At 29.6% G+C, this 24,113-nt stretch overlaps 4 protein-coding genes across 13 annotated transcripts; 1 reads left to right on the plus strand and 3 right to left on the minus strand.

Moving 5' to 3' along the window:
• Positions 1-81: 81 nt before the first annotated feature.
• Positions 82-7,856, minus strand: Sec24AB (Protein transport protein Sec24AB). 3 transcript variants are annotated; one of them, XR_013062548.1, is made up of 18 exons: positions 7,693-7,856; positions 6,726-6,885; positions 5,991-6,652; positions 5,763-5,909; positions 5,556-5,671; positions 5,360-5,462; positions 5,145-5,271; positions 4,905-5,014; positions 4,595-4,826; positions 4,345-4,502; positions 4,044-4,269; positions 3,617-3,946; positions 3,384-3,494; positions 3,110-3,282; positions 2,683-3,018; positions 2,461-2,564; positions 1,922-2,236; positions 82-1,662 (listed from the first exon to the last, which is right to left on the minus strand). XR_013062548.1 is itself a non-coding variant. In XM_034328805.2 (17 exons), the coding sequence occupies exons 2-17, from the start codon at positions 6,862-6,864 to the stop codon at positions 2,125-2,127; spliced, it is 3,186 nt and encodes a 1,061-aa protein (XP_034184696.2). In that variant the 5' UTR covers positions 6,865-6,885; positions 7,693-7,856; the 3' UTR covers positions 1,821-2,124. The 3 variants fall into 3 exon arrangements, 1 of the variants encoding a protein (XP_034184696.2); XR_013062547.1 differs by lacking the exon at positions 82-1,662 and adding an exon at positions 1,768-1,783; XM_034328805.2 differs by lacking the exon at positions 82-1,662 and having other exon boundaries at positions 1,821-2,236.
• A 348-nt stretch (positions 7,857-8,204) lies between these two features.
• On the minus strand, positions 8,205-11,995 carry vimar (visceral mesodermal armadillo-repeats). Of its 3 annotated transcripts, XM_034328830.2 has the most exons (11): positions 11,913-11,995; positions 11,585-11,812; positions 11,306-11,434; positions 10,873-11,106; positions 10,393-10,559; positions 9,903-10,134; positions 9,677-9,823; positions 9,224-9,619; positions 9,015-9,147; positions 8,649-8,914; positions 8,206-8,558 (listed from the first exon to the last, which is right to left on the minus strand). In XM_034328830.2, exons 2-11 carry the CDS (start codon positions 11,589-11,591, stop codon positions 8,437-8,439), a joined length of 1,833 nt encoding a protein of 610 aa, XP_034184721.2. In that variant the 5' UTR covers positions 11,592-11,812; positions 11,913-11,995; the 3' UTR covers positions 8,206-8,436. The 3 variants fall into 3 exon arrangements, with proteins under 3 accessions (XP_034184722.2, XP_034184721.2, XP_076545727.1); XM_034328831.2 differs by lacking the exon at positions 11,306-11,434 and having other exon boundaries at positions 8,205-8,558; XM_076689612.1 differs by lacking the exon at positions 11,913-11,995 and having other exon boundaries at positions 11,585-11,819.
• Positions 11,996-12,174: 179 nt separating this feature from the next.
• On the plus strand, positions 12,175-15,399 carry LOC117606464 (transmembrane protein 242). Of its 2 annotated transcripts, none has more exons than XM_034328921.2 (2): positions 12,175-12,433; positions 12,532-15,399. In XM_034328921.2, exons 1-2 carry the CDS (start codon positions 12,427-12,429, stop codon positions 12,888-12,890), a joined length of 366 nt encoding a protein of 121 aa, XP_034184812.1. In that variant the 5' UTR covers positions 12,175-12,426; the 3' UTR covers positions 12,891-15,399. The 2 variants fall into 2 exon arrangements, with proteins under 2 accessions (XP_034184812.1, XP_034184811.1); XM_034328920.2 differs by having other exon boundaries at positions 12,190-12,429.
• Positions 15,086-23,978, minus strand: LOC117606445 (elongation of very long chain fatty acids protein baldspot). 5 transcript variants are annotated; one of them, XM_034328885.2, is made up of 4 exons: positions 19,441-19,972; positions 18,372-18,425; positions 17,888-18,290; positions 15,086-17,772 (listed from the first exon to the last, which is right to left on the minus strand). In XM_034328885.2, exons 3-4 carry the CDS (start codon positions 18,211-18,213, stop codon positions 17,223-17,225), a joined length of 876 nt encoding a protein of 291 aa, XP_034184776.2. In that variant the 5' UTR covers positions 18,214-18,290; positions 18,372-18,425; positions 19,441-19,972; the 3' UTR covers positions 15,086-17,222. The 5 variants fall into 5 exon arrangements, with proteins under 5 accessions (XP_034184776.2, XP_034184775.2, XP_034184778.2 ...); XM_034328884.2 differs by lacking the exons at positions 18,372-18,425; positions 19,441-19,972 and adding an exon at positions 23,711-23,978; XM_034328887.2 differs by lacking the exon at positions 18,372-18,425.
• Between the last annotated feature and the right edge of the window lie 135 nt (positions 23,979-24,113).

The raw sequence follows: 24,113 nt of genomic DNA on the forward strand, positions 1-24,113 counted from the left end.
CGGTACTACGAGTTTTATTTTCGCACTTTTCAGAGCGCAGTTTATAATCTTGAACAATTTACATGATCTTTCTACCTCCTGTCTTTTTTCTTCACTTGAAATTCATTCTGAATCTAAGAAAAGTATTTCAGTGTTCATCTCCTTTTTTTTTTTGGCAGCATTGATGGTATGAGAAATAGAACTTTGTAAATCCCCAATTTCTCTGCACAGACTTATCTCGAATTAACAGAGTGAAACGTTATCATTTATATTCATATCCATATACATATACGTACACATACACACACACGCGCGCGCTTGCATCATATATATATTCAACAATTAGTACAGCGACTATATGTATAACATATGTAGATCTTTGATGCCATTCTGCAAAAGCATTTATATGCGATCGCATTCAATTTCTGAGACTGTATTTCTGTGTACTATCATATTCTGCATTATTTATGATTATGTGAAAAATTAATAGAAACAATTTAAAACTACATAGCTGTATCGTGAATAAACAAACATACAGATAACAAATAACTATAACTCCATATTCTCATTGTACACACGTATGGGATACTTAAATAATTAATTCATTTCTACTAAGCTTGATTTATAAATACAGTATTAAAATATTAATAAACAGAAATCAGTTTGCTACTTTTAATTTCCATACTTCAGATAAGATTAATATAAATTTTCACTTGCATTCCTATGCATGTGCTTTATATAACCAGATAGAGTTTCCCTGTTTATACATTTCTACAAATGGTATCAGTAAAAAAAATTTCTTTTTCTTTTTCTTTTTCTTTTTGTAAATATTACCTTTTTTACTTTGTTAATTCGAGGTCAGTCTATACATATACATGCATACATACATACACGGAATGTCCAATTAAACACGATAAGCAAGTACAATATAATAGAAATCTTAAGAAAAAGATGCTGATAACTATTTAATCGTTCATTCTTCGTAAGATTATTAACAAAATAATTGTACTTCTTTACCACATTCAGATGAATATTCTGTAGTAACATATGCATAGATTGCTTCAAAGGCGGTGGTATATTCAACAAATGTTAAGTTCTTGCATAAAAAATAAGATGATGCTTCTTAACACTTCCCTGTAATTTTTACTTAATAGTTTATTATAATCCTGTGTAATTTTTACGTATTTAAAGTAGAGATGTATTAATTTTGAAATTTTAATTGCTTAGATGATATTATAATTGAAAATTGAAATATCGCCAAATAGAAATTTAACGAGGATTACTATTATAAAACATATTGAAACATAACATTATTCGATTCTTTCTAAATGTAATTATAGTTTTAAAAAGTTAATAGGGTCTGGTTAAAAAAGCATTAAAACTCATCTTATTTTATTGGCGTAGAATTTTTTCTTTCTCGAATACACCATACCTTATGAAATATTGCTTTATATTTATGGAATTAATAAATTTAATTAATAATTTATTATAAAATCTCTGGTTGAAGACGCAGAGAACTAATAATTATTTACAAAATGATTTCAATCCAAAAGGAGACTATTTTGTAACGTACCTAATTAATTTAAAAAAACGGAAATTTTAAAACAGTTTCATAAAATACCACACACTTGGAAGTGGAAAAAAGTTTTCAAATTCAGTAAATCAGTGTCTGAATTGAAATACCTAAAAGAAACGTAATTTAAGAATTAAAAATTTCAGAAAATTAAATAGTAAAATCGAATGATTACAAATTATTTTTAAAATGGAGAATTATTAGAAAGATGATGTTTCTTGAAATTTGCAACTGAAAAGAATAACAATAATTATTATAATAATTGTTCTAATAGTAATAAAACAATAACTACAATTGAATTATACTTAAATGCTTTAACATTTCTTAAAACAGTAATAATAACATTCATTCCTACATACGTATACGTACATATATGTATGGTTTTCATAAATCCTAAGTGTTCCATTCTAATTAACCGATTGAACAATCGTTTTAAGAGGTTCGCAATTTTGAACACAGTTCACGATTGTTAAACACTTTCACTGTATGTAATCAACAATAGCTTCTTCTTTTTTATTATTAACGTTTGCTTATCTTGTTTCCATCTAATTCCGAATGAGTTGTTTTTATTATTATTTCACTTGAGTCTTAAGATGTTGCAAGAATTCATAGTAACTCAGAGAATTCTCGAAACGATCTTCAACTAATCGTTCAATAAAGAGTGTTCTGAAGTGACTGTCATCTCTAGAAATTAAAAAAGAATAGAATTATAAATATTCTGTTTACAGTTTAATAGTACATTACAATGCCTTGATCTCTAAATTTAATTAGTTCAATGAAACAACAATTCTCTAAATTAGTGTTTGCGCTAGATAAAAAATTTGTCAAGTTCCTCGAGAGAGAGAGAGATAGAGCGTTTAAACTAAATTTAAAATGACATACATACAAAGAACGAAAACTCAACTCACCGAATAATTTGTACAGTGGCAGGGTAAGGCTTTTCTTCTTGTAAACTAAATACAAAATTGCGTAACCTTTCGCTTTCTGCCGTCTCAATTTCTGGTAATTCATACTAGAAATAATATTTTTTTCACGATGTAGTATTTATCACATAACATTTTTTATAACAAATTATTATAGAATTGTTTTAAAAATATTTTATCATAGAATAATAATAGATATAAACTTACAAGTTCTTCGGGTATTGAAGCAAAAGCAGAAACTCCAAGTATATTGCAACAAAATGAAGGGTGAATATTTTTACCAATTAAAATAAATATTCGGTCACCGGCATCCATCAAGAAAGCTCCCCTAGAATCAAGTTTCTCAGCAGAAAGATGCAATCTGGGTGGTTGTGGGCAAAGTTTCCCATCGATATCTTTCAAATTCCGGTCATCAAGCGCGTGAATAGGATAAAGGTCTGGATAAATTGTCTGAATTAATTGAAATAGTGGCAGAGTTTTCAACTGGCACATTGCAAAGACTCGATCATCAAGTCTTGTATTCGTTCCCGATCTGAAGGCAACCTGAAAAGGAAAGCAAAATCACTTTCTTTTATACTTTTAATAAAGTGTTAATTGCATCAGACATTAAATATGTAAATATCTTTATACTTACGCATTTGAGCAAAGCAATAATATAAAGGGGCAGTAACTTTAAGCTCGCAGGAGCAACAAGTCCACCAGGGGCCGTTGACTGAGACAATTTATAGGCTGACAATACATCTATAGCCACGTTTATCAAAGCATCTCTTGCATCGGATAAAGATGACTGCTGAGACCTGTCTACAGCTATAATAGAATAAATAATAAAAGAAATTTAAAAAGAATGTTTAAAAAAATTAAGTAACTTGTGTCCGTTTGCCGGGGAAAAAAAAAAAAAAAAACCTTACCCATTTTAGAAAGTAGGCCTGCTATACATTGTTGATCAGCAGAATGAAGAACATCAGATAAAGTGGACACTACTGGTAGGCACAATGTGTGTACCCTAATTCTTCTTTCCCCTGAAACATACTTTTTTAACTCAATCCCCTTTTTATGTAACATTTAAAGAAATTTAACAAATATACGCTTAATACAGATCAAAAGAGTAATTATATGAATTGTTATTTGATTTGAAAATTACCTTTACTTGATGTATAAAGTAGAGCTGCCTGAAAACACACGTTCTGAATATCTGAAAGGTTTTCCTCAATAGAAATTTGCATTCCAAAGCCAGCATCTGGATTAACGTTAGGTAAACTAAGAAGGTCAGTCGATCTAACAAAGAAATTTCCATGAAAAGTATGAATACTCAAACCACGTGTGCATCGTATTCTCATGACTGCTTCAAAACCAATCTTTCGAGTAAGATAACGTCTGAGTATTCTATCGAGAGTTTCTGCATTCTGTGATTTTGATCCTCGGAACAGAGGAAGGTGATATATACATCCTCCAGAAAATTTACACATACCCGCTGCAACAAAAATGGTTTTGTTAAAAAACAATTTTTATACAATTAATAAAATTAAATAAAATAAAATTAAATAAAATAAAATAATTAAGATATTTACAAAGAGTGGCTAAATCGCAATATTGACTGTTCAACAGAAATAAGTCGACAGCAATTTGTTGTCCACTGCAATCTAATGCCAATCTCTTATAGAAATCTGTAACTGGGTTCAGGTGTGGTACATCTTTGCTTGATCTACTATTTGGATCTTCTCTCGCTTGCAAAAGTCCAGGGCCGAGGTTTGGTAAACAAGTTTGGAAAACAGTCACACGTCCACCAGTCGGCGACTAAATTAAAATTATGTTCATATTTTAACAACTTCTAATCGTGTTTTAACTTTTAAATACTGTTCTCTAATTTACCATAAGTTTATATGCTGCTTGTAATGCTGCACCCAAAGCGCTACTTGTATCATGAGTCCCTTGAAATTTCGTTGGTAATTGAGCCAACAAATCTCTCACTAATTCCTCTCGTTCTTTTAAATTAACTATTAGATTGTCCGGGCATGGAAGAAATCCATCTGCAGAAAAATGTCTTATTATTATTACACATATATGTATACGGTAATAATTCAACCGTAACAACAATTACATATAAATCATTTAGAATTACCATCTATATCGAGCATAATCATTTCCTGAGGTTGCGATACATTGTCGGGTATGCCAAAGAAATGTATCGCAGAATCTACTGCCAGGAATCCAATTTGTGTTCTGCTATCACCAGGCAACTTGGATAATTCCTCGGAAATTACGTTACACACTATGCTCAAATAACCACTCTCTACTGCCAGTCTTGAAACATCCAAAACAAATAGATACACGGCCGGCTGTGGTGGACGTAGCTGAAACATTTTACATGTTCATCCATTTTGTACACCATTTAATCCTAGTAGTATTAATCAAATATTTCTTATTCTTACCATATATTCACTAGGTGCAATAAATTCTATTGTACTGGTATTTACTTCTGGACGTCTTGATGGATCTCCGTACGACTTTGTTACAGGATCAAATTGAAATTCGTCTGGTACTGGAACAATATTAAATTAAAATTCTAACTCTTTAATACAAGCACCAGTTTACCAGTAATATCTCATGTAGATATATTAATAATGACATTGTTATTAAATGTAATTACAATTCTGGAAATTTATACTCACATTCATTTACTCTGTAACACAGGTTACACTTCCACCTTTTTGAATCATTGAAATACACAAAAGGATTGATATACGTTCTACAAGCACGGCATCGTACTATTGTGCTGCACTGTATTACTGGTAAATGCTGAAAATAGAATAATACATTATTATTTGAAATTATCAAATGTTTTATGTCAATTCCACTTAACAAGCAAAACATATAGCGTACATACATTTAAATCCTTAAAAGGATGTATTAAAACTCCTAGAGGCAATCTGGACTTTTGTAGTAAAGAATTTGATTCGGGGATCTTTGTGAGTGTACACCGAAAAATACTGAAAAATTTAGTATGCAACAACATTTTAATATATGTATTATATTAAATGTTTATTTTATCATTAGATACATTTTGTATAAGGAACACTTACTCTGGACTACAATTAACACTATCTAGAAACTCTTGGTGAAGTTTGATCTTTGGTGGTTCCACTTTTTCTGCAGGTAAAACATTTCTACATTGCAATAAATCAACAGTCTCCATTCCCTAAAATAAAATATTATTCAAGTAAGAATGAAAAAGTAAAATATTATATGTTCAACTTCAATATTATTATTAAAATAAGAACTGCACTTACCCATAATTTATTATAACCGGCTTGTGCAACAGACATCATATTCATTTGATTGTTCAAATGATTCATTTGCTCAGGATATGATTCTGGGTATCGTTTGTTCATTGAATCTAGTGGTATATTTACAGGATTTGGTGGTTGACTTGGATACTGTAAAACAACAAAAAAAATTACGTACAGATATTGCAAACAAAATGATATTGTTAATAAAATGAAATTTTGAAATGGAACCATTCTTTGTCCAGGAAATCCTATAGGTGCAGCTGGAATTTTTGCTTGAGTATCTACGCTACCAACTGTCCTATAAGGCATTGTGTTTGGTACACTGGTAGCATGTTGTATACCGTACGTATTTTTTGGATACATTCTTGATCCTCCCAAATTCTGTTGGTAAGACATTTGTCCTCTAGGCTGTTGCATAGTAGTCGGAATGATATTTTGTTCTTGCTGCTGCTGCACGAACGTTTGCGCACCTTGCACGGTACTTTGGCTATCAGTTTTGTAAAGTTTCGATTCTGTATTTGATGGATCAATTTGCGAATTTCCTTGTAAATTTCTTAATTCATCTCTAGGTGGAGCTTGATGTTTTGTAACTGGCACTTGGAACTGATTCTGAACATTATACATTGGTGGATATTGTTGGTTTTGCGATAACCTTACTGGTGCTTGCTGTGCTGATGGTGGTAGTGGTGGTGGTGGTGGTAGTGGTGGTGGTGGTGGTGGTGGTTGTGGCATTGGCATTAACGGGTTCATTGAATTTTGTTGACCGTTCATCGGAGGTACTAATGGACGTTGTAGGGGTGATTTATATTGATTATGGAGATACGAAGTTGGCGATGGGTCTCTTGAAGTTTCTCTAGATGGATCTCGCGATGAATGGGATGACGAGGTACCTGAAATGAACGTATAAAGCTATATACGATAAGATAATACGAAAAAAGTGGTAAATTTATGATATATATTTACCAGTAAAGTTATAATTTCCTGGTTGCATGCCATTATGGTGTGTCGCACTTGCCTGTCCATTTACCATCTGAGGGGGACCACTTTTTAAGTTACCCCCATTACCATATGGACGATACTGATAGTCTGTTGGTTGTGACATATCGATGAGTTCCAAATGTCGCTAAAAGAAATGATACGTTTATATATTATGTTACCATGTTTAAGACCAGTTGACAAACGAATATTGTAATATTTAGCGCTACATAACAAGCCATTAAAATTAATATTTATATATTTCTTATTATAATTTTTATACATAAGAATGCAACAAGTCAAATAAAAAAATAAACTATATTTAATACAATTAGATTTGACAATATTGAAATGTGACATCCAAATAATTTAATCTCTTATTCTCTATGATAACACAAAATAAAACATTAAATCGTGTTATTAAAATCATACTACCTGATAATCTAATAGTTGAAAATTAAAACTTAATCAACCATCTACATGATCAAATGAAATCTAACAAATCTATAATTAAATGTAAGTTGATATCTTAAATGCAACATCGATAATTAAATATACTGAAATCTCAAAGTTTATTCCCTGTAAAAAAGAAAAAAGAAAATAGAAAACTTTTAAAAATCTGAAAGTCATAATAATAAATAATAAGACAATACAAAAATCAATAACATAAAAAGAAAGAAATCAGAAAGCGATAAATACATTCTTAATAAAATGCAAGTTTTGCATAGAAGTGCAGTATAAAAAAAAAAAAAATTCAAATATAGTAGTAATTGACAAATAATTAAATGGGTAGTTAAAAACTTGCAATTAGATGAAAGAAAAGATCATTTTTTAAAGGAGTTTACAAAAATTAAGAAAGAAGAAGGATCGAAAGGTTAAAACGTCACGTCGAAACGAAGAGACCGAGAAATGTAGATCTCTTGTCAAGTTCTCTAATGCAAGACCATTTTCTCACCTTTTCGACGAGGTAATCACGGCGAAGATGAACGAAATTTTAGACCTTACTGCACCATGAGACGTGCATTGCACTTTTTTTACTGTATAATTCGCCGTTAATTGTCGAAAAGACGTACCTCGTCGACGCGACACACAACATTACGTGGCAACTCTGATTGAGGCGCCATATTCGCTAAGTGGTCTCATCACGAACCACAACACATTTCAAATCAACTTGTGTTTCACAAGTAATAAAGTTAATAAAACTTTCTCTGTTACAGAAGTAATAGAATTTTTGAATTTATTTCTAATATTAATCACATAATTGGTCACATAAAATATACTGTTTGGTCGATTTCTTAAAATTATGTATGTACATTTGATCATTTCTTTATAATTAATGAGTTTAACCATCACATTTCAATGTAACAGTAAATAATTTGTGTAATTAATACATATACATACATACATACATACATACACAAATTACTTAATCATAACTAGCACTTGATTATTCAATTAAATACTTAGCAAGGTTTTTTTTTATAGATTTTTTATAATAGAAAACTTGGACTGAGACCTAACGATCATTCTTATAAATAAAACATTTATATTATATTTATACCATTTTAATTGAAATTGTAATGCTAAAAGACTGTTAGATAAGAAGAACACGAAGAATCATGTTTAAAAATTGTATATTCCGCACACCTTACAAAAAATTGTAATTTTTTTCTCCTCTGTATTCCTAGTAAGTACCTTATTAAATTATCTTGTCGCAAATTTTTTCCAACTTCTCTTGAAGACTTGAATCCTCTTTCACTCGAATCGTTTCTCGACATAACGTTATTAAATTAGTTTTACCAAGATGTTTTCTTAATTGATCTGGAAATTTCATTTAAACACAAAAGCAGTCAGAATGTATAAAAAATTAATGAAATGAAATGAAATGAAATGAAATGAAATATTAAATACCTGAATTAACAATATTAACCAACAGTGACAAAACATTATGTAAGATAGGTATTTCCAAATTGTGCTGAGGATTAAAAAATTTGCAAAGTTTTTCTCCTACGTCCGCCTCGAGAAGTGATTTTTCACATTCCTCTAAGGAAATTGTGGTTGTTATCGTTAAACTAATTAAAGCTTCGTTTTGCATTAGAACATGTTGGGCTGTTAACATTTTAACTAAATGCTTTATCGCCCCATATTCTATTACCGAAACTGTTATTCCTTTATCCCTAATTTAAAAAATATAAAAATTAGTAACCTTTACTTGCGGTAAAACTTGTGGTACAAATGATTATAAAATATTCAATAAAACTGAATTGAATGAACAACCTGCTATTATTGATTAACCAAGCGATTAAGCGATTCGCTTCACCCTGAACTCCGGGATGTTCCTCAACTTCGCACCACTCGACAACCTTCTCTACTAAGCCATCCTTTTTTCCTAATTCTATTGCAGCTTCAGCTGAAATAAACACTGTGGTTATCATAATTTTTATCGTTTAATTCATTTATAGGATATAAGTTAAATAAAATCTTACATTGACCATCGATAACGATTCTTAAAGTTCCCAATAACTTGAAGACCACAGGATACGACGAAATGTTTATCATTGGATATAAAATATTTAATAAACCATCTTTTAATATTACAGCCTTATTATCCACAGGAATAACAAGATTTCTTAAAGCGCTAAGCAAAGCATGTTGAAACCTTATATCAGCAGTATCTGTGTTATTATCTTGTAGCAATTTAAGAAGAGTACAATGAACATTTTGCGTAACCATAAGTTTGCAATGAGCATCGGTACGTGCAAAATTGCCCATTGCTAATACTGCTGTAATTTGTAAATCTCTATCTTCACTTTCAAGCCATTCGACCAATTTCTTATATACAATACCGTTACTGTTATCGTAGAGGCTGTTCATACTGTCATCTGAAAGTAACTTCTATATCAATTAATATTTTCATCTTTAATTTTATTTTAACATACCTCCAGTCAAGACAAGAACAATTAAGTTGCAAGCTATCTTCAAGACGCATCTAGTCTCTTCGTCTGTGCAATACGGACTATGTTTTTCCAAAAGTTTTAATAACAACTCACAGACACCTGCATTTGCAAGTAATAATTTTGCTTTTTCTGAAATTTAAACACAGATTAATAAAGATTTAGTCAGTGAAAAAAATTTAAAAGCACATTTCAAAAATCATCTGAATACCATCTTCTGCTTGACCATGAAAAAGTTCCAAACACATTTCAGAAAGTTCTGATGATGCATCAGTTCCCAAAATATCTACTAAAATTCTTGTAAGTCTTTCATCTAGAAACACTATGTTCGCATCATTCGATATTCCTAATATTAGAAGGGCATGCATCGCAGCTTCTCCACCTGTAGCTCCATCAATTTCCAGAATGCTGCATATAATTGGTACTATATCCTGTTGCAGTGCCTAAGAAAGTTTACCTATATTTTAACATATGGATAACCATGAATATACTAATTATAACATATCATTTCTACCTTGAGTAAAATCATTTAATTTATATTTTCCACATGTTCTTATAAAACAGTTAATATATTGTGTTAACTACAATCATATTTAAAGTATTTATGATAATAATTACAAACTTACAGACTAGCATACCTATAATTCATTAAATGTTAATAATTATGGTATAAACATAAAAACATATAGTAAATACCACACCTCCTTGTGAAGAGATGGTCGATCGATAAGAAAATTAAGTAAAAGTCCTACAGCAACATTACGAAGGAATGGTGCGCCTTCTACGTTCTTTAGCGTCACACTTTTTTCCAATACTGCCAAAATTGACATCAATCCATTTTTATCTTCCACAAACTTTTTACCATTTTCTGTAGTAGGAAATAAAACTTATCATCAGAATAAAACACGCTATCCCTTTCAGCCTTAAAATTCTTTTCATGGATCATTCCAGCAGATAAAAAAATATGTTAGAGGGAATTAGGACAAAATAAAAGTATTCTATTCTTTAGAAATAATAATATCAATATCAATAAAAGGTTAATATTAAAGGCAAGATTTATAAAAATACTAAATTCCTACAAGAAATCATTAATATTGTTACATCATATTATAATAACGGTGGTTTTAATGTTAGCTACATACATGAACAAAATTGGGTCATTAGGGATTAAAGCTCCCTACCATTCTCGTAACAAATATTTCCCAATGCCCTGGAAGTCTGCGTTAATACATCAACACGTTCGTCCTTTAAAAGATCTATTAACGCATTTACTAAATCTGTACTAGTGCATTTTTCTCTTCCTCTTTCACTTTTTGCAATTTCAGCAATTGCTTTAGCAGTTTTTGCAATAATTTCCTTGGATTCATGACGCAAAAGAGTTAAGAAAACATCGTCTATGGTGAACTCTGTAGCCTCTAAAAGAAGAATCAAATTTTCTTGTTATACAACATTATAATTGCTTTAGCAGTTTTTGCAATAATTTCCTTGAATTCATAACGCAAAAGAGTTAAGAAAACATTGTCTATCGTGAACTCTGTAGAGCCACTAAAAGAAGAATAAAATTTTCTTGTTATATAACATTATAATTGGTATAAAATACCCCCGATAGAATACCTCCTATAGAAGTTTTGCTAACATTAACAATAGAATCTAAGACTTGAATTATGTCTTTGATCTCTTTTTCTGACTTTACAACAAATCGTAATTCTTCAACTAGCTTATCAATGTTGTGTTTCAGTTCACCTGGAAAACAAATATCTCAAAATATAATAGAATTCATCTTATATCAAATTTATCATATTTCTTAATAAATAGAAACAGGCAAGAATAAATAAATTTGAACAACTGTGTGAAGAAAATTTGTCTCCACGTATACAACTTCAAATGCATTACCTTCCATTATTATTTTTTTCTTTTTTAACTGTAATGAGCTGACTTTAAAAGATTTATACTTCTTTCACAAATTAACAACAAAACAAGCTTCACTTAACATGAAAGAAACAACTTTGAAGGATTTTCCATAAATTATAAAACATTAGATAAGAAACTTGCGTTTTCCCTTTAAATTCCTTATATGAAACTTAATCCTATTTCACAGGTTGACAGTAAAAATCGGTTACGCTGAAATAATTAAATGCAAAAAGAATGATATCTATAAAATGCAAGCCCTACAAATCTTAATTTTAATTTAATTTTTCAAAGTAAAATAAAAATTTCTTACATTGGTACTTTTGATTTCAAAAAGGTAGCTAGTTTTAAAAAATTACTGATAACAATTATTTGACAAATTTAACAATAATTATTCTGTAACAGACAAAGATAAATGATATTAAAATATTAGCTAATCATATTTGTATATAAATAGTAGTCATAGCTTTTTAAAATAAAAATGTATGATTAAAACATACACTTCTATATATATACATATATATATATATATTTTGTCTTGAATTGTTATTGATTTTTGATATTATTTTGCTATTAAATAAAATGAATACGATGAAATTTTAGAATTCTCCAAAGGAATTAAAATAAAGGTTATGTATTTACTTATTAGATCATCAGCATCAGCAACTATCAGTCATCTGATAATCGTTGTATAAAGTTTGTTGTGAAAACTTTGTATTATTGTAATTTTAATAACAATACATGTTCTAATAATAACTATAGAATAGTATAATGTAAAGTAACAATGACTTCTAATGAAGATGTAAAGAAAAAGAAAGACAAATTGTATGGTAGGTATGTTATATAAATAATTTGTTACATCAAGGCTATAATTGATATAAAATATAATTTAATTTTAGAAAAACTGTTATTAAATTATTCATTTGTTTCAGGTACATTATTCTTAGCTGGAATTGCAGGAATTTCTACTATGGTTGGGTTTGGCACTGCTTTAGCGTCAACTAGAAAACAAGATGCAAAAAATTTTGAAGCAGGTCTTTATGAATCCGGAGCTGCATTAGCTACAAAGGCCCTGATTCGGGGCTCTCTGTGGGCAATCGGAGGTTGTGGATTGCTTTTCTTTGGTATTTGGAAGCTATCCGGTGCTAAAACTGCAGAAGAATTTCGATTAAAGGCTGGAAGTATTTTACCAAGGGTACCAAAAAATAACCCACCACAGAGTAGAACTGAATTTGAAAACCTTACCGATTTCCTTAGATATGTTTCTGAAGAGTGGGGTAAAGAAAAGTAATATCATTTATTATATTGACTAGTGTTAAAAGTAGTAAATAATTTTTTTATTAAATTACCTTAAAAGTCTTAACAGTAGTGTTTCAAAAATATTACTATTATCTCTGTTCATCAATTACATCATCATTTTCAGTTTAGAAGCTGATTAAAAAAGATCATCTAGCCACAGGTTTCACAGAAACTATAATTGTAAATGTTTGTGTTCTTTTAAAATGCAAAAATATATGTTTATTACATTATAAATAGTATTTTTCATATAGCAGTATGTTTTATACTTACATGTATACGTTATTAACACATAAGATCTAAGATTTTGATTTGTAAATGCTACATGTTACAATAAATGATTTTTGTCTATTGAACGTCATAAGTTGAAGAAAAAATGTTAAAAATTTGTTTAACAGTGTCAATATCAACTTATTTATCTCTCCGTGACTATAATTAGTTGTTTTCTTTCTTTTTCCGATAAACATATAATTAGTTAATTTACATACGTAATTCACATGACATTTATATTTTCGTAAGCATTATGTAAATTATTATTTTTTCATTCTATTGCATTTATAAATGTTATATTTTTAATTATGCGTAGAATTAATAAACAAGTAAAATGTAAAATTCTATCATCTGATTTGTTTCCGACATGTTTCATTCTTGTAAAATATATAGATAATTTAATGATTGTGGTGGTAATCAGTGAATTTATTAATTATACAACTCTACATAGAGTTGTTTATTGTTTCTAAAGAAAAGCATAGGAATTTATGTATGTAGAGAAAAGAATGTAAGAAAAAGTGTGAACAAAAATATTATTTAACAGGAAGATCAGGTAAAAAATATATATATATATATAACATACGATAATTAAGACTAAAACTATATTTTTATACCTCCAGTTATAAATTATTATTATTATTATTATTATTATTATTATTATTATTGTTAATATACAATATTCATGTATAATAAAGAAAAAGCATAGATAATAAAAAAAGAAATGATACTAACAAATTATACATTTGTTTCTTGTACGCTTGTTTTATTCCTATTATACATACACACAAAACATACAGTTTTTCCCATTTTCCTTTTTTTGCATTCATTTTGCTTATTTGGATAAAAGAAGAATCAAACTAAAAATCGTTTCCTTCATTTATCTTGATAATGATGTTTTCTTTCATTCGGTTGCACTTATTGCTAATTACGGAATATAAATGTTCGCTATATAGAATTTATTATTAAACAGCCAGATGATATTATAGTAGCAGGCAAAATTCTTTTTTTTCTTCTATATATATATATATATTTTACATTGTTTTCTTTTTTTTTTCTTCGGAGCTTTCTCCATATTCATCGAATACTTAAACACACTGCAAGCAATACTTGTGGAAAATTTAAGAATTAGAAGATTCTAAGTGAAAATCCATGTTCTACTTTATTTAACAACGTTTTAATCTCTAACTTTTATTACTCGTTTGTCTCCTAAAAAACTATTTCTCGTTAACATTTAAAAAAATTTCTTTCACTTGGAACTGTTATACAATTACTTGCAGAAAAATAACTCAGTAATTTTAACATTTCCAATGACAGAGTAAATACTGTATCAATTACGAAAAGCATAAATTTCTTCTTTTATTCTTGTCGGAAAAACGCATGTAGTTTGTAATTCAATAATAATTAGACTATTAATTAATTCAGTTGCATGTTCATCAGTTTCCAAAGCAGCACACAATTGACTCTAATCGCTTAGTTATTAAATACGTAGCATTGACAGAAAAAAGCAGTTACTTAAACGAGATTTAAGAAAAATCCTCTCTTTAAGAAGAAGAAAAAAAAATGAAGTATTTGCAATAAATCCTTCAATTTAATAATATTAAATTAAACAACTGAAGATTTTTTAATTCATACTCATGTTTACAATGCATCGGTAATCGATGCATTGTTAGAAAGGATTTCCTATTAAACTCGTAAACACTCTTTTTCTTTTTTCTTACGGATAACTTAGGGGTACATAAATATTTCATACGAACAATTCAATTCTTATCCACCAAATGAAACGCGTATATTTGACCATTATCATCGTTAGTGTAATTATTATTTAAATATTTAAATTATTTGAATCGAGCATAGTAGTACTTTGGCAATATTTATTGATAAATAATCAACTATTGTGCCTTTCGTTGAACCGCGATATCCTTTTGTTATTTTATTTTATTTAAAAACTATCAGGAATATTTTGAGTTGAACAAAGAAAAGGAAGTTCGTGCGCAGCCTGTAATAATTACTATTGGTTTTTTACAAATTCGCTACCTATTAAAGAGCTATGTATTAATCATAATTAAAATTATCCGAAAAATCAGTTTCTAAGTGAAATAGTCAATGGGTGAATTTGTAAATGATACCGATAATATATGTACATATATTAATCGTATTCATGCTCCTATTGGTAATATTTGTGCGAATTAGAAGTAATATGGTAATTTATTAAAGAAAATTAAAAAAAAAAGAAAGAGAGAGAGAGAAAAGAAACACGGTTTTGTACAAAGTGTTAGAAAAAAAGAAGATAGTTAATCAATTTTGGATATGAAACTGCGCGTCGATCAGCGGCATGGATAATTGTTTTATTTTAAATATAAAGATATTTTTTTTTCTAATACACTCTCATTTCACTTAACAAATGCTTTCATCCTGACCATGCGACTAGAATCGGTCAGTTTATGTTTCAAAGGGAGACCATCCCTACAAAGATGTCTATTAATTGATATTATATGTATATAAAATTACAAAGAAGGGACCATTATTATTGAAACGTTCTCTTTTTCTCTTCTTTTTATTCTTACGAAGCTATTATTATTCGCTGCATCCTCGGTGAAAAATTGTGAGTTTTAAAACTTATCGCTTCTTACGATGACAACTTTTTTAACATATACCTTCATATGTACGTGTATTTATATGTATACATGTATATGTATATGCAACAGAAACTGAACTTAATGTATTTCTTATAATATGAGGTTCTATTATCGTATGAATTTCAATGATTTAAGTATACGAATAAATCTAAATAAGATAATTTATACAAAACCTTGTTTAGAAAGGAAAATAAACGTCTCTGCAAGGTTGGCTGCAACCTGTAGGTTTGCAGATACGAATAAGCAGCCCATTTTGTTAATCCTAGCAGCATAAAATAATCGTAATAGAAAATAGTAAATATAAATGGTCTTTTTCTCTTCGGTTTCCTTGCCTTTTTCCGTCTAACGATCACGGATGATGAAACGAAACAATGCAAGATATTTATGTGATATCGATCCCTGATTATTATCATTGTTTTACTATTTTCTACAAAGAATATTTTCTAGCTCGTTTTCGAGGTACGTACGCTTAATGAAACGTGTCATTAACCCTTTGACTGCTATGCGTCCATAGATGATTTCTTGTATATACTAATTATAATTAAATAAAAATTATCAACGCATATTACTAATTACACACCATATGTTATCACATTATAATGATATAACAAAACACTGGAAAAGAAAAACAAATGAAAAAATAAACTGAGAAATGAAATGGAATAAAAAGAAAAGTAATGAGTGTTACTATCTTGATTCTTATTCAGCGCACACACAGAGCGTTCAAGCCTAGAATCCCCAGCAGTCAAAGGGTTAATGATATTTTATACATTTTTCTGGTAGAACGAGATTTCAGAAGAATTTTCTGTGTTATCGATTAAAGCGATACTTGAACACATTTACTATATGTAATAACAATAAATATATGAAAGATTTTCTTTTCGTGTGAAATATGTATATTACGTTTAACAAATATATTCTTTATATCTTCCTCCTCGTTCTACCTAAGCTTTTACAATATATCCAACTCGACGAAGAGGTATTACAAGAAAAAAATATTTAAAAAAAAAAGAAATTTAGAGGAACAAAATATTTTTAATAGGTACCTCTAAGAAGCTCTTTATTCGTCGATAAGATATTTAACATGAAATATGTTAAATAAATTATCATAAAATTTATTACTAAATTCAGTGTGCAACATTTAATATTATAAAATTCAGTGTGCTATATGTTCGAATAACGCATTACCATCACTTTCACCCTACCACAACTTGTTGTGTACGACTTTGTGTCGTTAAGAAAGACTTTTTTGCAAAAGCATAAATTCTCAGGGAGCATAAATGGAAGAAATATGCTTTTGGAAAGCGTCTTTCGAAAAAAGTTTCCGAAAAAGAAACGAAGAAAGAAGAAGAAGAAGAAGAAGAAGAAGAAGAAGAAGAAGAAGAAGAAGAAAAGAAGAAAAAAAAAATATGCGGTGTGCTTTAATTAGCCTTGAGCTTTTCGTATTCTTCTGTTCCGTTAACGTAACTCTTTTTCGCGACTTTGGTACCACGGCTAGCATTTAGATAAGAGCTTCGGAAGAATTTAGCAAAGAGAATAAAATAACTAAAGTATATAAGCAGACCAAGCGTCACATTGACACGTGAAATGTGACAGTCGATCTTACCGCTTTCCAGATATTGAAAAGCTCTAATATTTACAATGACACCCATTACCATTTGCAATATCTGCAGCGAAGTGATCAGCATGGCAATCCACTGTGGTGGTCTGTAGCGCATCGCTTTCAGAGCATAATACGAATACATTATGGAGTGAACAAAATAATTCATAACAATATACCACCTAGCAGTTGCTGCATATTCTGTATAAGAGAACCATGCGTATAGAAGAACAGTTATATGATGATACCAATGTAAAAAGATCAAACGCTGTTTTCGTAGCACAATAAAGATCGTGTCGCCTAGTTCTGGAAGCTTTGATAGGACAAACATCCATGTCCAAAAGCCTGATACACAATTTCTTTCAATGAAGCTGCAAACAGATGACATTCTCTTATTATCAATGTTCTATAAATCAATGTTATATGTACATAAATATTCAATGTTTTTTAATAGTTGTAAAAAAGAAAAAGAAGAGATAGAATTACCTAGGTACACAAATACTATAATGAAAACCATAATTCCTTAGCACATAAATCAACTCTGGTGCTGTTCTAGTAAATCCAATAATGGAGAAGATCGCGAGCACTGTATTCCATACAGTAAGTAAGCCTCTTAGCTCAAACTTTGGCCTATTCGACATATAATGTTGTCCTCCAAAAATCAAGATCATGTAAATGCCACAATAGTAAAAACCATTTGTCCAATTCTTGATCATCCATTGTTGAGTTTCCGCCGGACTGAAAGTCTCTTCGAAATTGAAGACGTACGAATAATTTGGTAAAGTCACCTCCATATAATCCACTTTATTCATCTTGAAGTATTTTTCTTCTACTTTCTCCGGAAAAATTGCAAGGCACCAATTCCTTACTCCAGTCTATTGTTAATTTACTGGAAAACAAAAGAGAAGAAAAGAAAAGAAAAGAAGAAGAAGAAAAAAAAAAAAGACAAGAAGCAAATTCATTCATTTACCATGCAATATGTATGTAAGTATTTAAGTAGGTAGATGCTGATTTATGTAAATAGCTGTAAATTTTTCGATAATTAACATTAAAGATTTCATTGAATTTATTTGCGCATTTTTCATTATTCATTACGAATAATATCAAACGTAGAGAATTTCGTATTCAATATCACGTAATACTTTGTGATGCCAACAACGATGTTACATATTATTATTTTTCGTTTACACAATTCTTCTGTTATTACGATTACGTAAAAACGTATCATGTATACATATAATTTTTTTTTTTTACGGCATTTACGACATATCATTTACCTATGTAAATTCGAGTGAGAGAGAGAGAGAGAGAGAGAAAAAAATCGAAACAATTGTTTCGTTGCATCATACGCTAGGACTCTGTTCAATTTTATGAAATGACATGCTTTAACTCTAAACTACCTACGATAGATGAATTAGAAACGTGGTCAAATCAAGTACGGTTCTGTGTAAGATTCTACACATTTCTCCTTAACCGAGATAAGCCTAAGTTTACCAATCAAAGTGTACCAACGATCGTAACGAAAAATAAAAAGCAAGCGTATGTTAAGTAATTTTCGTTTAGTTAAGTAAACGAAAAGAAAGAAAGACTGTGATAGATTAAATTTGTACCTCCTTTCTCTTTTTCACTCTTAACACTTAAAATGTGTAATTGAAAACTATTTAATTAAAAAAGTAAGTAATTACATAAATACATATATAAGTATAATACATGTATATCTATGCGTTAGTATAGCTTGCATGATTCGATGCCCTCATCCTTGATCATCCGCGGCAAAAATGATTATGTAAATCGTGTTTCGAAAACTATTTCCTTATCTATTGCTTAAAAAATGTTTCCTTTAGATCGCAACGGCGAATCAAGGAAAAAAAAAGAGGTGTTACAAAGCTAAATACTTGTATCTTTTTCATAAATAATACATTGTAATAAGTAGTTTTTTCTATCCTAGAATATTCATGATAGTTTTTTTATCCTAGAATATGCATGATAGTTTTTCTATCCAAGACCAATATCAAAGACGTCACAAAGCAGTTATTTACCGATTTATATATACATATATGTATGTATGTACGCGAATTAGAATTTAGTAGGTAACAAGGAACAGGTAAAAATTGCTTGATAAAGAAAAATTAGTATAAAATAAGGCCTATGAAAAGGAAAATAAAAGGCCGGAATTATTATAGAATTATTAATCTGTTGAATTTCTATTTATGACATATCATTCGGCTTTAATTTTACTCTATCGCACTAACACACATATCTATTCACGCCGGAGAGCCGCGATTGACTGCCGGCAGTCCCTCCTTCGTTCAATTCACGGTGTGAATATGTGTTTCTGCGACAGAATCTCAACTAACGCCTAAATCACGCGACATCGCGCGATCGTACAATTAGCAGCGCATTAACTATCGATCACTCGATATTACGAGTTAAATTAAAATACGAGATTATCTCGATTGCAACACGTACTTAGACTTTATTATCTATAATATGGTTTGAAAACAAATTCTGTTTTGCTTCTTTAGACAATTAGGATAAATAAAATTGCAGAATCATTTATCTTTAAACATGAAATTTAATGTTAATATCTGTTTACGCGTCTATCTTTTAAAGTTAAGCGAAATCATTTCTTCATTTATTTTTTCTTTTTTCTTTTTTCTTTTTTCATTTTTAATTTCAAATCACAAAAATTTGATGGCAATGACAAATTATAGCTTCCTATAAATTAATTTATAGTAATTTATGATAATTATTATCAATACTGGAACTCTTGTTTAGAAATTTATATCGATCCTGTTCGTGATAGAACTGCCAAATATATTTTTGATAAGAAACTTGTTTAATTTTATTAATTCATTCATAGGAAAACAAAAAAAAAAAAAAGGTATAAAAATAAATGTAATCTGACATTTTCCAAATCTTATCTAAAAGAAAAAGACGGTAACGATATACGTAAGAGGAGATTAACTTGTCGGACTTGTATGCAAATTAACAAAACTTATCTAAACTAACCGAAAACGGAATAGTTTGCAAGAGTTTAAAGAATTATTTAAATACCAATACGAAGAATTGTTTCATTACCTTTATTTACAAAGATCTTTCAAGTTGTTTAAGTAAAAATTTATACGAATAACCAACCGTTGTCTGTTTATGAGGTTAATATTAGACTATTTATAAATATAAAAACAGGCGCATAATTCTGTCATTGAAAAAAAGAGGGGCGAGGGGGACGAGACAAAAAAAAAAAAAAAAAAATAATAATAAAAAAAGAAATAATAATAATAAGAGTAAAAAAAAACATTATGACAGTTTAACGGCTATTAAAATTGAAGAGTATCAAAGCGATATAATTCTTGCTTGTAAAAAAAGAGTAATTTCGTGCGAGAAGCAGTAGTTAGCAAATTGCAACATATTTATGAAATTTTTTCAATCTAAATTAAGCATTTAAAGATAAAATAAAATCCATTAAAATATCATATGTACATACACAGTATTATGTATGTACACAGATTATGAACTATTTCGTTTCTGAAGAAATTATTCAACGCGAATTACTTGGATAACAAATTTTTTTTAGTAGATAAAAATAAGGCTGATTTTTCTAAAAATTACACTTTTAAATTTATGTAATTTCACTTTCAAGGAATGTTAAAATTGTTTTGGTCATTTTAAATGCACGCACGTCATAGGAAGCGCGATAAGTCAATATTAAATGTACATACAGTGAAAAACGAAGAATAATGTATGTATGTATGTATGTATGTATGTATTTTTCAATTTATGGAAACAAATTATCTTCTATGTTTTCTGAACGTATTCTGCAAAAATAAAGCAAAAAAGTTTTACCTTATCTTTTACGCGCATTCGATCAAATTTTTTTGAAAACTCTCTACATACATAATGTTATGTATAATGTTGAAAAATTAAGAAGAAAATTATTATTGACACCTAGCCTAGAATTTCCGGTTGCTACCAGAAATCGATGCGATAGCGGCATCTCTCTTATTTATGTATGTAAATACAATGTAGGTAGATGACCAAAGAAAACAAGACGAACGAATATCAGGTAGTAGAAATAACAGGGAAAAACTCTAGACTAAACCGCAGAGCAATATATCAATTAAAGTAGTTACGTATTCAACGAGGAAAACTGTTAAAAAAAAGAAAGTGACCAATTCGAATTCCAACGTGCGTCATATTCACAAATGGCATAATGTTTCTACATTTTAATATACAGATACAAGGTGTCCTTCTTATTATATTCAAAGTTAAACTGATATGATAGGATTATTTCTAGAATATTTACAAGTTTCACCTATATTTATTACTAATAAATATTTTTAAGTTTCAAACATATACTACTGCTCATACGTAATCATGGCCTTAACCTTCTGTATTTATTAACTTACAACGTATCTTCGTTTTTCCCTAAAATCATTTAATATTGCATACATATGTAGATGTTTTTAATTATTATATATACGTAACCGAAAGTAATTACTGATGGAGAAAAGTGCCACGTGTTAGAACAGTCACCTGAAAGGTTAACACCACCGTCGGTACTTCCGGTCCCGGGAATATTTGCATTCTGATGCAAATCGGTCAATTTATAAGCATAATATTGGAAAAATTATTTAATAAACACATGTATTATAGGCTGTTGAAAGAAAAAGGAAATTTTCTTGCAAAATTTCTTGCAAAATTTCTGCATATTTAAGCATTTTGACAACTTTGATACATTGTATAAAAGTTGAAAAGAATATTTTTCTAAATTATTCGATAAAAGAAAAACGGTAGTCGCGACGAATAATAACGCACACCTAGTAGTTTATTCTATCAGGCTACATCTCAATACATAACTAAGTACGCATAATAAAATTTGTTAGCGTGTAATTTCCGGTATACTGATTGAGGAATCGTCGCCAACTTCATCGTACGAACTTATAAATCTTTAATCAAAACTATCAAACTTATTATAAAAATCTGTGTTAAACGATATCAGAAAATTTTATGATTCTCTGACAAGAATAAAACGCGCGAAAAAAGCCCATTAAAAAGAAATGAGTAATTGAAACGTTAAAAATTCATAATAACAAGGCTTATCAATATCCAATGCAATTACTGTCAATATAAAACACGTATAACGACGTTAGTTAACACATAATGATTATCAAGTAAGTATACGTAATTGGAAGAAGACAGCGATGGATGTAAGTTCAATGGAACGGTCTCTCTCTCTCCCTCTCTCTCTCTCTCTCTCTCTCTTACATGCATCGTATAAATAACCAACCGTTTATATCTGGATCAACTAGAAAATTTCAAATTTTTTTGCCACTCAAAACGCGCTAGGGAATACCGCGAATTCTTACTCATCGATTTAGATAAAATTTCATCAATTTATAGAGTGATTCATGAACAAATTAACTAACCTCAAAGTCATAATAGGTACTCACATTTCCTTATTAATCAATAATTAAATTATCTTTATTTAAAAAATTGTCACCAATACTAAACACTATTATTCAGATTAGCCTCCTTAATTCGTTCCAATTGATTGATTTTTTGATTTTTCAACAATTTCATTCAAAAAGTTGACCAAACAACAGAATACCATAGAAAATAATTAAATAAATTTAAAATAAAAAAAAAAAAAAAAAAAAAAAAAATTGAAGAAAACATATACATATGTACATACGTAAGGAGAAAGATCGTTTAAAACATTGCGTAAGAAATAAATCGCAAAATGTATAATTATTATAAATTAATATTAGTCGGAAATGGAATCTAGTGATAGAAAGAAATATATATTTATATATATTTATGTATACATATGTATTTAGATACAATTCGAAAAATAATGAAGTTTGACCTATATTAAACAAAATGAAGGGTAGGGAACACGTGCGAAAACAATGAAATCTCTAATTGCAAGAAAAGGTATACATATAATACTAAACCAAAATTGCGTGATAAGATAAAACATTTAGTACAAGATTACCCTGTCGTTATTACCGGAAATTTTAATACCATGCAAATAGAAATCATCTGATAAGGTATTGAATACTTTCGACGAAAGTTGAAACCAGAAAATTACAGAAAATCACCTGACAAATATGCTAAACTATGTAATACCGACTAGGTATTAACTTTCACAAACGATTTCAATTCATAAAATGTAGAATCAAGAATGAAAGTTATCTCGTCGATTGAAATCAAAATAATGACATAAAATTCATAATGATGTACGTATATGTAGAACAAGAAATGAAAAAATTGCTTAAAGGAAGAAAATCAAGAATAGGTACATACCTTTAAATACCGAGTTAGCGAGGGTTTCAGAACCAGTCGGTGGAGGAAGAAGACAGAGGGGACTGTTCTTTTAATTCCTTTCTGCACACCGAAAGATGAAGACTCGCACTAATCACCGGCCAGTCCTGGCTGCCTGCTTTAAGTAGGCATATTCGTTGAATATAGTGAAACAAGGTTGACTTTCAGTGCTAGTAGTTTTCACACACGCCGCCGGCCCAGCAAGATGCAAATGGTAGAACACCGCAAGGCGCCATCTTTAGTTGGATACTGCGCAAACTATGGTGACTGTCAGAGCATAGACAATACTGCAAATTAAACAGTCCCTAGATTAAACAAACGTGAAATACCTGAACGGAGCTTTACACTAGTTACATTCTCGTATAACGCCACTACGAATTCGCAA

The sequence above is a fragment of the Osmia lignaria genome, chromosome 8, assembly GCF_051020975.1.
Source record: "Osmia lignaria lignaria isolate PbOS001 chromosome 8, iyOsmLign1, whole genome shotgun sequence".
NCBI classification, from domain to species: domain Eukaryota; kingdom Metazoa; phylum Arthropoda; class Insecta; order Hymenoptera; family Megachilidae; genus Osmia; species Osmia lignaria.

Excerpts from the sequence above, each read along its gene's own strand:
- vimar (XM_034328830.2), bottom strand. Across the intron at positions 9,620-9,676 it reads TGTTCTTGTCTTGACTGGAG|ATGACAGTATGAACAGCCTC; the intron begins GTATGTTAAAAT and ends AGTTACTTTCAG. Across the intron at positions 8,915-9,014 it reads TGGTTAATCAATAATAGCAG|GGATAAAGGAATAACAGTTT; the intron begins GTTGTTCATTCA and ends TTTTTAAATTAG.
- LOC117606464 (XM_034328920.2), top strand. The coding sequence starts at position 12,384 with ATGACTTCTAATGAAGATGTAAAGAAAAAGAAAGACAAATTGTATG. Across the intron at positions 12,430-12,531 it reads AAAGAAAGACAAATTGTATG|GTACATTATTCTTAGCTGGA; the intron begins GTAGGTATGTTA and ends CATTTGTTTCAG.
- Sec24AB (XM_034328805.2), bottom strand. The coding sequence starts at position 6,864 with ATGTCACAACCAACAGACTATCAGTATCGTCCATATGGTAATGGGGGT. Across the intron at positions 4,270-4,344 it reads AAGCAGCATATAAACTTATG|TCGCCGACTGGTGGACGTGT; the intron begins GTAAATTAGAGA and ends ATTTTAATTTAG. Across the intron at positions 2,237-2,460 it reads GCCACTGTACAAATTATTCG|AGATGACAGTCACTTCAGAA; the intron begins GTGAGTTGAGTT and ends TTTAATTTCTAG.
- LOC117606445 (XM_034328884.2), bottom strand. The coding sequence starts at position 18,213 with ATGAATAAAGTGGATTATATGGAGGTGACTTTACCAAATTATTCGTAC. Across the intron at positions 17,773-17,887 it reads TATAGTATTTGTGTACCTAG|CTTCATTGAAAGAAATTGTG; the intron begins GTAATTCTATCT and ends ATCTGTTTGCAG.